Raw genomic sequence first — 16,119 nt, 5'->3', positions numbered from 1 at the left:
AATTGTGGATGATGCAAGTCATTTAATGGTACTAGAGAAAGACATGCTGTTCTGGTAGATCCAGGTCAACACTCACATCAGTTTCGGAGGATGAGTATTTGATTTGATTGATTGATTGATTGTTGAATTTATATACCGCCTTTCATTAAAAACAATCTCAAGAATACAACTGAAGGAAGCTCGAGCGGGTGTGCAGCTGGGGGAGTCAGTTATGTGACTTGCCTCGGGCGGGGGGCCAGGCAGTGGGCCCCCACGACAACTGTCTCCCCTTGCCCTATTATAGTTATGCCCCTGACTCAAATGTTTTCATTCTAAGTTGGCACCTGGCAGGGATACTATATATTTTGTTGTCTGCTTGGATAGCTGGGGAGAGACAGTTTACTGAGGGCCTCCAATTGAATAGGAAAACCTGCAGTTTTGAATTCCAGTGGGAACTCTATAACTAATATGGAAAGAAGGGGTGGATGGTCAACATTTGATTGAGTATGGCTTGGCAAACAGGTACTAACTTTATACCCAGACTGTCAGATCCAACACTTTCATGGAAAAATCATCCTGAGATTACCTTTCTTTGCCAGATTTACATGGTGAACATTTATTCCAAGCTCTACCCATCACATGATGACACTTCAGACATACTATATCTCAAAAGTGTTAACTCTGGATCAGCTGCCTGGATACAGTATCAGAAGAAATGCTGATCACACAGATCTTATATGAACAAAGCACCTTGTACTGATTTTATCATGTCAAAAATGCACATGAGAACCAGTACTAAGATAAAATCTTGGCCTTCCAGGGTTTTTAAATTGTTGTAAAGGGTTTTAATGTATCTGGTTTTTCAGGGTTTTTAAGCTGTTTTTATTGTATAACTGTTATTTTATGGTATTTTAACATATCTGTTTTAATTGCTGATTGATTTTAACTGTTTTTGTTTTATCTGTAAACCGCCCTGAGCCATTTTAGAAGGGTGGTATAGAAATTGAATAAATAAATAAATAAAAATAAAAGAGGCTTGCTTATATAGAAAGGAATAACCCATCCAAACCCATTGCTTTTAGGCAAACACAGAGGTGAGAGAAGAATTATGCTGAGGAACAAAAACTGGAAAAGACCCTAAAAGAGTGACAAAGATTTGGTAAGAGAGGCTTACATGGTAGGAAAGACAATGGAAAGATGCCTATCTCCAGAGGACTGTGATAATCATAATAATTAGAATTACAACTGCAAAAGCTCTTTCCATGTTATCAAATCCTATTATTTCATCATGACTCCTGAAATACTTGCTCTCTAAAATACTTCTAAAAGCTCAGTCCACGGATTTTTGTAAACAGTGAACACTGATCGACATAAAAATGTTCCTTAGCCCTGGGTTGTAGAGAATAACTGGACTGTACAAGCAAGCAGTAAACTCAAGATTTAAAAAAATCATTTAGAATTGTTAAGGCAGCCTCATGTCTTTTTGAGTACACAGTTGGTCAATAATGCCAACTAACTGAATTAGCCACAAAAACAAATAGGGGTTTGTTTGTTTTTGTATGTACTGTGGCTCAAAACCTTGATTTATATAAAGTAAGAGACCATCAATTCTCAATACCCTGTTAGCAAATTAAAGGGGAAGAACATCCTTCAGTATTAAAGCCTATTTGCAGATGATACTCCATCAACTTCATCACTTAGCTGTGACTTTAAAATGGCAGCTATATTATCTTGCCCTTTCTGAATTATGCAACTAATTATGTAGTAAGTTTGCTAATGCTGCAAGACTATCATTTCTTGGCCATGAATGCTGAATGTTAACATCGTTTTGTCTGCTGGGGAAAAAAACCCTCTTATAACAAAACGCAGGTGATACTTAAGAGTTTTAATGTTGAAAGGACTGTGCACATCAGGCATGTACAACTTGTGACCCTCTAAGCTGGACGTAGCTCATCAGGGAGTCAAGCAACCTCCTAGATTTGCTTCATGCCAGGGACTCCAAGATAGGAGCTTTGTCTGACACTTGGCAACCTACAACACACATGATGCGCTGCCTTGGCTTGGAGGGGCCACAAGGGGTGCAGGCCTGCTCCACACTTGTTGGTTTTAAATCTAATTTCAACCTAAGAAAAAGCTGTGTTTTTCTCAGGGCCATATTTGCTCTCATAGTGTTCACATAGAAACGGGAGTGTACTCATGCCATTAGTCACAGCTAAACACTCAGTTTTACTTCTATTTCAAGCATATTTACTTCTCTCCAGGGGGAAAAAATTACATAGAAAGAAGTAAATAAAAGTGTTTCTTTAAAAAAGAGTGTCATGTTTGCCAACATGTTGGCAATGCCAACATGTCTACTCACATATGTAGATCCTGAGATCAAGAAAAAAAAAATAGCAAGGTCTCTTGTCTGTCTGGTGCATTCTTTCTTTTTGTGTGTGTGTGCGTGAGAGAGAGAGAGAGAGAGAGAGAGAGAGAGAGAGAGAAAGAAACACTGTACATTAAAATGCATGCAATGGTAGACCAATGTCCCCTGACTTTTAATGAAAAGTCATTTTAGGAGGGGACAAGTGGAAAGAGTGAAAGCAAGGGTGGGGGGAGAGAAGAGTACCTTTTCCATATGTCATTTATCATGCCAAATTGCCTCTCAAGCCATTATCCCATGGGAAAAAGACATATGTGAAACCCACATGGAGGAAAGGGGCCTATAGGTTTTCATTGGGTATTGCCTACACAGCAGGTATAATCCAGATGAATGTAAGCACTTCTAATGGCTAAACTAAATGTGGCATTATAAGATGACATAAATGTTAGGCACGTATTTTTACTATAGAGTAGCAGCCACACCAGGACCCAATCCAGTTCAGAGACAAAGCAGAGAGGTAAAGGGGTTTCATTTTCGTGCTGAAAATCCAAATTCCTGAAGTGTCAGTGTAGCAAATCCAGATCAGATCCCCTTCACAGCTGCTATTTTACAGTAAAAATAAACCCCTATCTATAAATACAGAATAGTGTATTTAACATCAAGTCTAGTTTAGCCCTGCATCATTTTAATTTCAGTAGGGAGCCACTCTCATGAGAACAAGTTGTTCCAGTAAGAACTAATCTGCCTACTTTCCTTTCACTATCTCTACAACTGGACTAGATTTGGTTCAAATAGTGGTCCACAAGTTAGATCTCTTCCACTTCAAATGTTCACGCATCCATCATCTTGGATCGGGGTGGGTAACATCATTACAAACTATACCACTGTGGTGCCCCTGTGTGTCACGCACTACAACTGTACCAAATTTGCTCCACATTAGTTAGACAGTCCTCAAGTTAGTGCACTTGCACCTCAAAAGTTCACACATCTGCCATCTTGAATTGGGGTGGATGACATCATCACAAACTATGGCACTGAGGTTTCCCCATGTGCCCCTACAGCTCTAGCAAATTTGGTTCAAATGGTTAGGCAGTTCACAACTTAGCCTACTTGCACCTCAAACGTTTATGCATCTGCCATCTTGAATCAGGGTGGATGACATCATCACAAACTATGCCATTGAGGTGTCCCTATATGTCCCTACAACTGTACCCAATTTGGTTAATATTGGTCCAGGCATTGCGAAGTTGATGGTGAGGACCCATGGGCACACAGAATGCTGGGTGATGTCATAAGCCTACTAGAACGTAGGCTAAAAACAAAGAAGTGGGAAAATTTACTGATTGACGCCAAAACGTTAGTGGCAAAAAACTGGAAATCAAGGAGAGACCATCTGTTGAAGAAAGAAAGAGGAAAAAATGTGGTACATAATGTTAACATGCAAAATCACAGCATTTCAACATCTATGTCTAGGTGGTATTAAATCCACTAACAGTACATTAGAAAGCTGGCAACTATTTATTATATAATGGATCAAACTAAGATAGAAGCTGTATATTTATAATTATTACAGATGTTGTAACATAGTTTCTGTAATAAGATACATAAAAGGAAATTTCCTAATGAAAGGGCTCTTGCATTTTACCTCTTATTTGCATTTTTATATCTTTTTATTTGTCATCTTCTATATGCAACATCATGATCTAACTTTGTATGCATATTACTAATAATTTATTTTTAAAACCACAATATTAGTGGGATTGAGTCTAGTACATGCATAATTTTATACAAATACAAATGACCCACCTTCTGAATGACATAGTGCCATTGCAGTTTCTAATTAAGCTACTAATAAGCAATTCAGCTGTCAGAAATATGATGTATCGACTACACACAATTGGATTCATGTAGTGCGCCAACAACAACAACTGGAAAGCATCAGTTGAGATTGTTTCCACACGGATTTGCTGATGTTTCTAAGTCAACTGACTTTGTACCTGGCTTTTCCAGTCCTACCTTTCTCTTGGAAAAGGGCTGTTAATTGTGCTGCCCTTTCTGAGGATTTAGTAGTGGACAGACATTTACTAAATATAGGATGAGACCACAAAACTCAGAGACCCAAGATAAGATGTGATTGAAGGAAATGTTTTGAGGTGAAAGAGGTTGTATACTAAATCACTGCTATTGCCCCGTCAGTTTCCAATTACTCTAACTTGGCTTTTTTTCTTATCAGCCAGCAGCTGAAAACTCATTCACCCAATGCACAAGCTGAGACTTCGAAGAAATATTTCCATCTAAAGGCACAATCTAAAACACAAATCAAATACATGTCCCGAAGGCTTAATACAAAGATAGGGGCTCAGAGAAAGAAGAAAGGAGGTGAAGAGGGTAGTTCTGGTTTCCTAACTAGGCCCAGCCTAGATGTCCTGATGAACACATGTCTACTGTCAAATACAGCAGCCGCACAATGAACACCCTCTTCCACTCTGTAACATCCAGCACTCCTTAACCAGCTTGTGCTGCCGAGACATTCCACAATTCATGGCATTACTCCATTGGCTGCTGTTGACAGGGGGATGGGGAAACAAGCAGCACAATAAACTTATAATGCAGGTGAATAATAATAGACATTACCGAGGGGGAGGGGAGCTAGATGTGCAACTGTCATTTCTGGCAGCAGACATGCAACTGATGTCAAGCATAGCCTAAGCCTAAGTTAGTCTATGTAGAGCAGGCCTGCTCAACTTAGCCCCTCAGCTGTTTTTGAACTACAACTCCCATATTCCCCAGCCACAGTGGCCAATAGCCAGGGATTATGGCTATTGGCTACTATTATGGCTATTGGCCAAAATCTGCAGGAGCGCTGAGTTTGAATAGCCCTAATGTAGAGTTATTTTAATGATTCTCTGATTTGGGGAGTCATTCTACCTGGAGATGATGATTCCTGTACATTTAAAAGTTCCAAGACAGCAGTATATTTTTCCAGGCTAAGCCAGGATCTCCACCAGATCACGGATAGCTCTGAAGGTTAGAACCTCAAGCAGAGCCTAGCACAGCAACAGGGTTGCAGAATAAGACAATGTTGCTCCAGCAAAGACTAGCAGCAGACTGCTGCTTCTTACTGTTGCTGTCTAGACAGGATAACTAACTGGTCACAGCAAATTGTGAGGATAAGCAATATCATACAAGAATTTTGCAGATTTTAGCAAGCACCACATCACTTAGAGAAGGAATTATTGAATTATTTTCGATGTTCCATGGACAGAGTTTGCATGTCAACCTATGAAATTGCCTAAAAGCAAGTCAGGTCATTGGCCATCTAGTCTGCTATTGTTTGCTTTGAGTGCCTGTAGCTTGAGAAGGTATCAGGCGGAGGTTTTTCTGAGCCCTGCTGCTTAAGAGCCTTTTAACTGGAGATGCCATTTATTCAACTTGGGGCCTTCTGCATGCAAAGCATGCACTCTACCACTGAGCTATGGCCTCGCCCCTGAAATTGACTTTTGGCAACATTGGACTCATTCATGTGGATCCTGAATCCAAATGTTAGGCAGAGCTGAGTGGGAAGACAGCATGGAATGGTGAGAACCAGTGGGACATGATTATTCCTCAATATAAACTCTACAGAAAGGACAGGGAAGGGAGGATTGAGGGAGGAGTGGCACTGTATGTCAAAGAAGGGATAGATTCCAATAAGCTAGAAAACCTAAATGGACTGGAGTCCTCCACAGAATCATTATGGGTAACATTATGAGGACTGAAAGGAAATGTGTTACTAGGGACATGCTATTGCTCTCCAGATCAAAGTGATGAGAGTGACCTGGAGTAGGGGAAACAGATAAGAGAGGCATCAAAAAGAGACAGGGCAATAATAACGGGTGACTTCAACTACCCACACATAGACTGGGTAAATTCACATTTCTAGATGTGCTGAATGACTGTGCCTTAGAACAGTTAGTTGCGGAACCAACCAGAGGGATGGTGACCTTGGACTTAATTCTGAGTGGTGCCCAAGACCTGATGCGAGATGTTAGAGTTGCAGAACCATTGGGTAGCAGCGACTATAGTGTGATCCAATTCAGCATATATGTGAGTGGAGAATTATCAAGGAAGTTCAACACAGATGCGTTGGACTTCAGAAGAGGAAACTTCTCAAAAATGAGGGGACTGGTAAGAAGGAAGTTCAAAGGGAAAGTCAGGAGTGTCAAATCATTCCAGAAAGCATGGAACTTATTTAAAACCACAGTACTAGAAGCACAGTTGGAATGTATACCAAGGAGGAGGAAAAGTACCACCAAGTCCAGGAGGATGCCTGTGTGGCTAACAAGTAGAGTCAGGGAAGCTAGAAAAGGGAAGAAGACTTCCTTCAGAAAATGGAAGTCCTGCCCAAATGAAGAGAACAGAAAGGAACATAAACTCTGGCAAAAGAAATGCAAGGACACAATAAGGGATGCAAAGAGAGAGTTTGAGGAGCATATAGCTAGAAGTGTCAAGGGGAATAACAAAAACTTGAAATTACAGGCCAGTCAGATTAACTTTGGTGCCAGGTAAATTGATGGAAAGCATACTTAAGGACAAAATAGTTAAACACGTAGAAGAAAAGGCCTTGTTGAAGGAGACCCAGCATGGCTTCTGCAAGGGCAAGCCTTGCCTCACTAACCACTTGGAGTTCAATGAGAGTGCCAACATGCATGTGGATAAAGGTGATCTAGTTGACATAGTATACTTGGACTTCCAAAAAGCTTTTGATAAAGTTCTCCACCAAATGCTCTTGAGTAAACTTAGCAGGGACAGGTTCATGTGTGGATTGGTAATTGGTTGAAGGACAAGAAACAGAGAGTAGGAATAAATGTATAGTTTTCACATTGGAGGTAGGTAGGAAGTGGGGTCCCCCAGGGAATGGTGCTGGGACTTGTGCTCTTTAACTTGTTCATAGATGATCTAGAAGTTGGGGTGACCAGCAAAGTGGCCATATTTGCAGATGACACTGAAGTATTTAGGTTAGTGAAATGCACAACAGATTATAAGGCGCTCCAAAAAGATCTCTCCAAACTGGGGGAGTGGATGACAAAATGGCAATTGTGGTTCAGTGTAAGAAAGTGTAAAGTGATACACATTGGGGCAAAAACCACCAACTTCACATATACGCTGATGGGATCTGAGCTGTCAATGACTGACCAGGAGAGATCTTGGGCTCGTGGTGGACAGTTCATTGAAAGTGTTGTCTCAGTGTGCAGCAGCTGTGAAAAGGGCTAATTCCATGCTAGGAATCGTTAGGAAGGGGACTGAAAATAAAAATGCTAATATTATAATGCCCTTATACAAATCTATGGTGCGGCCACATCTGGAGTACTGCATACAGCTTTGGTCACCGTATCTTAAGAAGGATATTGTAGAACTGGAAAAGGTGCAGAAGAGGGCAACCAAGATGATATGGGGCCTAGAGCACCTTCCTTATGAGGCTAGGCTACAGCATCTGGGGCTCTTTACCTTGGAAAATAGTCAACTAAGGGGAGACATGATCAAGGTGTATAAAATTATGTGCTGAGAAATTTCCCCCCCTCTCAAAACACTAGAACCCCATGAAACTGAAGGGCGGGAAATTTAGGGCTGACAAGATGAAGTACTTTTTCACACAGCGCATAATTAATCTATGGAATTCTTTGCCATGGGATGTGGTGATGGCCACCAGCTTGGATGGCTTTAAAAGGGGTTTAGACAGATTCATGGTGGACAGGTCTATCAATGGCTACTAGTCTGGTGGTTGTGGGCCATCTCCAACTTCAGAGGCACGATGCCTCTCATTACAAGTTGCAGGGGAGCAACAGCAGGAGAGAGGGCATGCACATACCTCTTGCCTGTGAGCTCCCCAGAGGCATCTGGTGGGCCACTGTGTGAAACAGGATGCTGGACTAGATGGGCCTTGTGCCTGATCCAGCAGGGCTGTTCTTTTGGCAATGTGACCCCCATGGTACTGCAGTAACACGAACTGGCTCTAAGAAATTCAGCATCAAGCCCTTACTTCCATGTGTGAATGAACCATCATAAATCAAGTATCACAGAAAGAAAACATTTATATCATCGACATCACTTCAAATGCAATGTTTTCAGTTCATACACTGAGTAATCAAATGACAAGTCATGCAGGACCATGATTTCTTCTCTGAGCCCTGACAGATGACCAACTACTTGACTTCCATCATCCCTGAGTAGCTTGGTTATCTGCACCATCCTACCAAAAAGAATTTTTACCACACATCACAGAAAGATATGATGGTAAATTGATCCTCCAACACCCATTCTATGGCTAAAGGCTATAGATGGCTTGTTCTCTATGTGGTTAGAGACATTAGAGCTCTTCACATGATCAGTAAGAAGAGTTCATGGGCTGTCTGTGGGGAAGGAGGGTCAAGCTTACCTTCCCTGCAGACGATCTCTGGGTGGGAGGATCGCCCACCCAGATAAGTGGTGGCTCTCCTGTGGCTTGCCTGGTAGCTTCGAGGGTCGGGGTGCTGGGATGCGCCACCATGCATTGACCCGCCCCCAGGAGTCCCGATAATGCACTGCATGAGTGAATGGTGCATGCTGCGGCTGAAAGCAGCCACAAGATTAGAAAAAAAATAAGGTGTCAAGGGAGCATTCACACCCTTAACCTCATTTAAGCAGGAGGTTACTTTGGCAGGTTTGCTGCTGTGTAGCCACAAGCATTGGGTCTGATCCCGGTGGTTCACATGAGTGTGTCAAACTGGGCTGGGCTCCTTTAGCCCATTTTTGCACACTCGTGTGAATAGCCTCATTATGTAGTAAGTTTCTAAGGAGTTGCCGCTCCACAAATGTTCATATGAAGCCATTTTTAGATCAGACAGACATGGGCTGAAGTACTATCCTCTAGCATGTCATTTTTCAGGTGGAGAGTCACACCTCATTAAAGAAAGGTACTATAAGTTCTGACAATGGGATTCATTTTCATGGATGTGGGCGTCTTCCAAAACAAGTAGCTTCCAAAACAAGTAGCAAAACATGTACTATGTTCAAATGAATCTCTTCAAAACATGAGACTGTATCAGCAATATTTTCCATCCATTCTCAAGAATTCACCAGCACCAATGGTTTTATGAGAAAAGCTATTATCAGGATTACATCACTGAAACTTGAAATCCTGGAGTGCTTGAATGTCAACATTTTTATGACTACTACTGTACCAGATATCCTGAATTATAATGAACCCAAGGCGGCTTAATGCTTAATACAGACATCTCTTTGCAGACATCTCTAGCAGAGATGATGAATTCCCATAAACTGGCTTGGTATTATAAAATGGAAGCAAGTCTCATGCCATATTTAGAATAAACTCCCACATTCAAAGTGGGTGTGATTGCACTCCATCCACATGATGCAAAGGAAGGGTGGAGGCTTGTTAATAAAGCTCTGTGGAAATTCTCTCTTTTATTTATGTCTGGGAATATCATCTGTGGAAGGTACAGGACTACCAAATAATGGGAAAGATGGTTCTTAAATGGTGTTTCCATGAGAAATCCTGAAGTTCCTTGGAAACTTGTTGGGGGTTCTTCAATGAGCAGATTGGTAACTATGGACAGTCCATAAAAGTCAATTGTACAACCACTACCAATCAGTTCCTCCAGTGAATGGCTGTAGGGGAATCTAGGGCTATTCTGGGGTGCACTCTCCGTTCACATGCTAATGATAATCCCCATTTCTCAATACTCTCTTATAAACTGAGTTGGAGCATAGATTGTCTCCTGGAATCCTCTGCAATGTCCAGGGACAAGCTGATGTGGAAAACATTCCCTGGAGGTAAAAGATTTAAAGACAAACTGGCATAGTAGAAAGCAATGGTCTACCAGGGTTTTTCTTTTTTTCTTTTTTCATAAACCACTATCATTCCAGGGAAATAAAGGCATCAGCCATTGTTGGGCAGGGAAGTAATGTAGAAAAAAAGAAACAGAAAAAGATAAAACTAAATGTACTGCTTAGCATTTCAAACAAATACAGACAGGCATAAAATACTCCAAACTAAACCTAGTGAGAATAGATATTGTACAGTGGTTTACTTAATATACCTCAAAGCAGCTGCACTGGGAAACAAAAACCCCTACTTTACAACTCAAACAAATGTGAAAAGATGTGACTTCTCTTAGGCCTCATAATAAGCATCCTCGACAAAGAGCAAATATACAAGGGCTCCCCACCCCATGTCCCCATCTCCTTTCTATTAAAGGTCATTATGAACGGTTTGTGCTTTTAGAAAAATGCTCCGAGAACACCAATCAACTTTTAAATCAAAAACAGCTTGCTTTCTGATAGGGGCAGCAAAACTGGTCGATTTATTCCATAAAACTTTATGTACACAGCAGCAGCATCCATGAACTTAATGATCATAATATAGAGTCTGCGGGGTAATTTTTATTACAATTTATAGCAAGATTACACATACTCCACAGTTTTCAGGGTTTATTGAGATTTTATGGGACTGTGCGGCTTAAGCAGTTAACCGTGCTCTTGTTCACTCAGGGGGACATGGGGTTAGTTCCCGTGTACGCATTGTGCGGCTAATCTACCATAGGCTGTTAATTACTCTATCCAATCCAAGTCATTATTTATAGTAATTTCACAAGTAAAATAATTTTCCAGAGTTGTACAGGATTACTAGCAGCTATGTACATTCAGGAAGAAAGTAAGAACCTACATACAATGTAGACACACATAGATGTTTATCTCTGTGGAATGATTTTTTCCACAGCAAAAACTTGAACCCTTTTTTCATTTTAAACTGAACACTGTAGAACTCACACTCATTTACAGGAAATAGAATTCTTGACACTGTTAAGTCCTAAATCACATCAAGTATCTAATATATAACTGATTCACCATCAGGCATAAAACAAAACTGGGGGAAAGAAAAGCAATTACAGAATTGAGCAACACAGGATATAGCTATTGTAAGTTCAGGTTTCTAGCAAAGGCAGTTCTACATATCTAAAAGTGACCTTGTCCAAGTGGTTCTTCCTGTCTCTAAGCCTGTGCTTAGGATCTTTCACAACCAAACTGACCTGAAAACTGGGTCAACTTTCCATGGCTAACAGCTTTCCTCAGCAGACTGAATGTTTTGAAGCATTCCATGACATTACATCAGCTTGGCCAATAGGTGACAAAGGCTTTGCCACAGCTACAAAATCTCTTAGCTGAGTCTCCGAAAAAGAGTAACCTCTCTGTATATTTCCGATCAATAGAGCATGTTTTGTTCTGCCATTATTTTAGCTCTTTTATTCTGAGTGGAGATGCCTCTTTTCTATGGATATTGAAGCATGTACAACTCCTCCTGTATTCTACCAAAGAAAACCACAGGGATCTGTGGGCACCAGGAGGCAAAATCGACTTGACGGCACACTTTACCTTACAATAATGTGACATTTACCATACTTTACAAACTCTACCTATTTTTTCCCCTGTGATACTCATCAAAATGAGTATTTCTAGAATGACGTTTTCTATCCATTATGCAAACGAGAAGGATGCAAATCTCATGTCTAAAATCAAGGGAATGGTGGAGCAAACGTTTTGCGGAGCCTACTCTGCCAAGAAGTATTACTCAAAGTAAAGCAAATATATTTGGACAGCAATAAGAAATTTTACCCTGAAGAAATTTGATCCCAGCTAGAACAGTAAATTCGCACACTGATTTTAAGAGGTACTCCTGCAAGATTACTGATAAAGTCACTTCATCCAAAGGCCCCCATAAGCACCCAGAGCTGTCTGAGAGCTGATCCCAGTATTGTGATTCTTCCTGACGCTTTAAAATACTGAAACCAAAAAGATGGAGTCTGTTTAATGGGTCTTTCCCACTGGATCATCAGCTGGCCACAAACTTTCCATATTCAATAGTGTATATTTCTTGAGCTGATCTACCTCTTTCAGTTAGCTTTTTTAAAAAAGGCTTCTCCAAACCTAACCTTTCGAAATCAAGTGCAGAATTAGTTGCCGCAACACATCAGCTAAATCAAACTAGACTAGCTTATGATCACTTGGATCATGAGTGATCCAACTCCCCTGCCACCTGAGCAAAGAGGCACCTTTTTAAAGTGGTGATTCTATTTATTAAGCAGGGCGAGAGCAACTGGCCCTATCCATCCCCAGCACAGCATCCCTCCAGTGGCTGTTGCTGGTGTCTGTCTTATGTTTCTTCTTTAGATTGTGAGCCCTTTGGGGATGGGGAACCATTTTATGTATTTATTTACATCTATGTAAACTGCTTTGGGAACTTTTGTTGAAAAGCGGTATATAAATATTTGTCGTATGAATATTAGTATGTTAAGGTTGTTCACAACAACCATTTTCTCTTTCGTCCCCACCCCCACCCCACCCTCTGTAGTTTGTATGAAGGTTCACTTAATGAAGGCAGCTGTCAATTAGCACACAGGGAATATTCTGCGAGAGTCAGGCCAGTCGCATTCTGGACAGCACACTTTAAGACGGATATACACAAACTGAAATGAGTTCAGAGGTAGGCAATAAAGATGGTCAAGGGTCTGGAAAACAAGGCTGAAAGAATTGGGAATGAATAGCCTGGAAACTAAGAAGGGATATAATCACATTCTTCAAATATCTGAAGGGCTGTCACACGGAAGAGAGCAAAGACAAGTGCTCTGCTGCTCTAGAGGGCAGGATTAGATCTAATGGGCCCAACTTACAGAAGGGCGGATTTGGCTTGAACATTAGGAGAAACATCTTAATGGTAAGAGCAATTTGACAACAGAACCAAAGAGGCCTCTCCTTTGGGGAGTGATTTTCAAGCAGAGACTGGACAGCCATTTGCTGGGGATGTTCTAGCTGTGGATTTTCGGCATCAGGCAAAGGGCTGGGATAGATGGCCTACATCTGTAATATGAGGATGATAAAATGTCTTACCTCACAGGGAACTCTGTGTTCGGGTACACTAGTGTGCCAAGAGAGAACTGCCAGTGTGCACTAATACAGTGAGATAATGTACATGAAGCATTTTGGATACTTAGGAAAAGCACTGTATCTTACAATATCCTAAATTTTCTAAAGTTTCCTAAATTTCTGATAGCTAAGGAACATTTTGTCCTAAATTAAAATTAGAGGTATGCTGTACTCTTATACCCCTTACATTTACTTAATAAGATGTACTTGCTCTCAGAGGAATCCACACATTTCTGCCTCAGTTACTGTTCTGATTGTGCCCCTGGAGAGGAAGGAGGTGAGGCTAGACCAGTGATTCATGCAGAGATAGAGAGGACCATATCCCCCAGTTACACAGTGAGCATGGGAAGGCTTCATCTTATAGGAAGAAATAAGTGCATTATAAAGTCTCCTCTCCCCTCTCTTCTGGCTCTGTTACTACATGAACATCTTCCTTTTTAAGCAGGCATAGTGTTTTTATCCTCTCAGTCGGCTCCTTTATTAGTTGTATCTATTTCCTGACTCAGCTTTTATAGTGGCTTACATTCTGCATAGCTCCCCCTGCCAAGAGCTGGCACGCACACTAGTTCCATGCGACTCAACAGCCCATCCTTGCTGCTAGGAAAAGCAGAAAGGCTTTGTGGCTACAAAGGGTTTCATCATTGCTATAGCAAGGCTTTACACATTGGGAATAATGGGACACAATCCTAAGTAGCTAGAGAGCCTCTCTGCCTCCACTAGAAGGTGGGGATGGGTTGCTGAGTCACATGGAACCAGTGCACATGCCACGGTCTTGGATAGCTGGGGCACTGCACAGAATTAGCCACCATTTTAAAAACTGCATTACTGCTAGCGGAAAGGCAGGGTGGAAATCTATAAGCAAACCAGTAGTAGGTAATTCAGTCTCTGAGCCCACAAAGAATGCTTGTCATTTCTGGGAGCAGAATGTATGGCTCCATTTCACACACAAGTCCAGAAGCTGATGAAGAAAATAAATCCTGAAGATTTATGAACAAGTCCATTAAAACACATAACTCAAAGTTCCAACAGTTAAAAGCAACAATATATAGTCACCATGACAGAAATAAGAATGAAAGTGACAGAAAGATCCATTAAGATTTCCTGCATGCATCTCCAAGGGTAGAAGTGCAGCTGACCACAAGGCTGCCATTAAAATTAGCAATCCTTACCTTATTTCTCCTTCTCTCCCCATAATGTTCAGTTAGGGAAATGCAATGCTACTGGATACTTTTTTTCCTGTGCCCTGGTACTGGCTGCTGCTGGGGAGTGGTGGTGGTGGTGGTGGTATGTGTGTGTGTGGTGGGGGGAGGATGACGCATAATGTGATGACATCACATTGATCGCATTTCTCTAAGGAAATGTTAAAGAGAGTTAGGCACAGGGTTGCCATTTTCAGTAGCAACCCCGTGATCTAGATTTAATTGCTGCTCTCAATTCAGAGTAATGGGACAACTGTGAAATAACAAGGAACACGGCTAAATATTGGAAATGAATCCAAAACTTGAGATTTTCAATATCACTCCATCAAACAACGCTTATTGGGTGTTCTACCACGATGCATTCACCAGTCTGCACTTCATTCTCCTTTCATGCAATGCTTTCAGCATTACATACATGCACTCATTCTCCTTATATGCATTTTTTCAAACAAGGTATTCTTGAACATGCAAAGCTGCCTTATTTTGAGCCAGACCATTGATCCAGCAGTGGTATTGTCTCTAGCGTCTACAACACTCAATATTGACTACAGTGACCAGCACTGGCTTTCCAAGGTGTTAGACAAGGCTTTTCCCAGCCCTTCCTGGAGATACCAGGGATTGAATATGGAATCTTCTGCATATGCTCTACCACTGAGCTACAGCCCAATTCCATGAGGATATCTTACCTTTGACATGACTTCTCCCATCCTCCAGTAGTGGTACTACTATAGTGTTGTTCACATTCCCTGGTGATCTCACAGCTGTGTAGACCACAGGAACAGACTGTACCACAACCGGAATGCGGTGTACATGACTCATTTTGTTGGTCTGTAGGTTCATGGGACTTGAAGGTGGTACTGGATGGATTATGTGCAAAAATTGCTGCCCTCCAACACCTGATGCAGATGCCACAAGTGGGCCCGGAGTTAATACTGATGGTGCAGATGTTGCTGAAGATACTGATGTGATTACTGTTGGTGATGAAGCAGGCCGACTAGAAGACGTTGAAGTAGAAGACGGAGAGGATGCTGATGCAGTAATGGACACTGGCGAAGACGAAGCAGCAATAGGGGATGACCGGGCTTTGTTTATTGACAAGTCCACTGGCTCAGTTTGTGTTTGGAAATGGTCTGTGGACAAGGAGTCTTCTTCTGGATCTGCCTTCATGCTGTTCAGCAACAGGGGTACAGCTTCCATATCTGGGTAACTGTGAGCGTTTGGAGACTGTGGGGGCAAGAAAAGAATAGCCAGTTGTTATCATTCAGGAGATGATGCTAAACATTTGGTACAGTGAGTACATTTATTGTAAGGACATCCACGGGAACAAAAAGCAGGCAGGCAAGAAAGGAAGGAAAAGGTGGGCATCTCAAGTCAAAAACAATTATCTTCACTTTTTTTTTACACAAGCTCAGTTCACTGCTTTACTTAAATATGTATTAACTGCATATGTAATGTACATATTTCATAGATGGATCATGTGTAAACAGAACATTTATATTATTATTGCATTTTTATACACGGCTTTTTCTTTATTACAATGGAAACTCATCACTCATTGATTACTGGAAAGTCTTAATTATCCAAATTTCTTCATGTGGTTCCATATTAGTATAGTTTTTC

General features: G+C 41.2%; 1 protein-coding gene across 1 annotated transcript in view; it reads right to left on the bottom strand.

Annotated features, from left to right (window-relative positions):
- KLF12 (KLF transcription factor 12) overlaps positions 1-16,119 on the bottom strand; it is a 298,698-nt gene that overhangs the window by 104,380 nt on the left and 178,199 nt on the right. The window contains exon 4 of the mRNA XM_053312269.1: positions 15,186-15,723. Coding sequence (XP_053168244.1) covers positions 15,186-15,723 — 538 coding nt within the window. The remainder of the gene's footprint in view (positions 1-15,185; positions 15,724-16,119) is intronic.

Source organism: Hemicordylus capensis, chromosome 3 (genome assembly GCF_027244095.1).
Source record: "Hemicordylus capensis ecotype Gifberg chromosome 3, rHemCap1.1.pri, whole genome shotgun sequence".
NCBI lineage: Eukaryota > Metazoa > Chordata > Lepidosauria > Squamata > Cordylidae > Hemicordylus > Hemicordylus capensis.
This window is presented reverse-complemented; position numbering and strand designations above follow the sequence as displayed.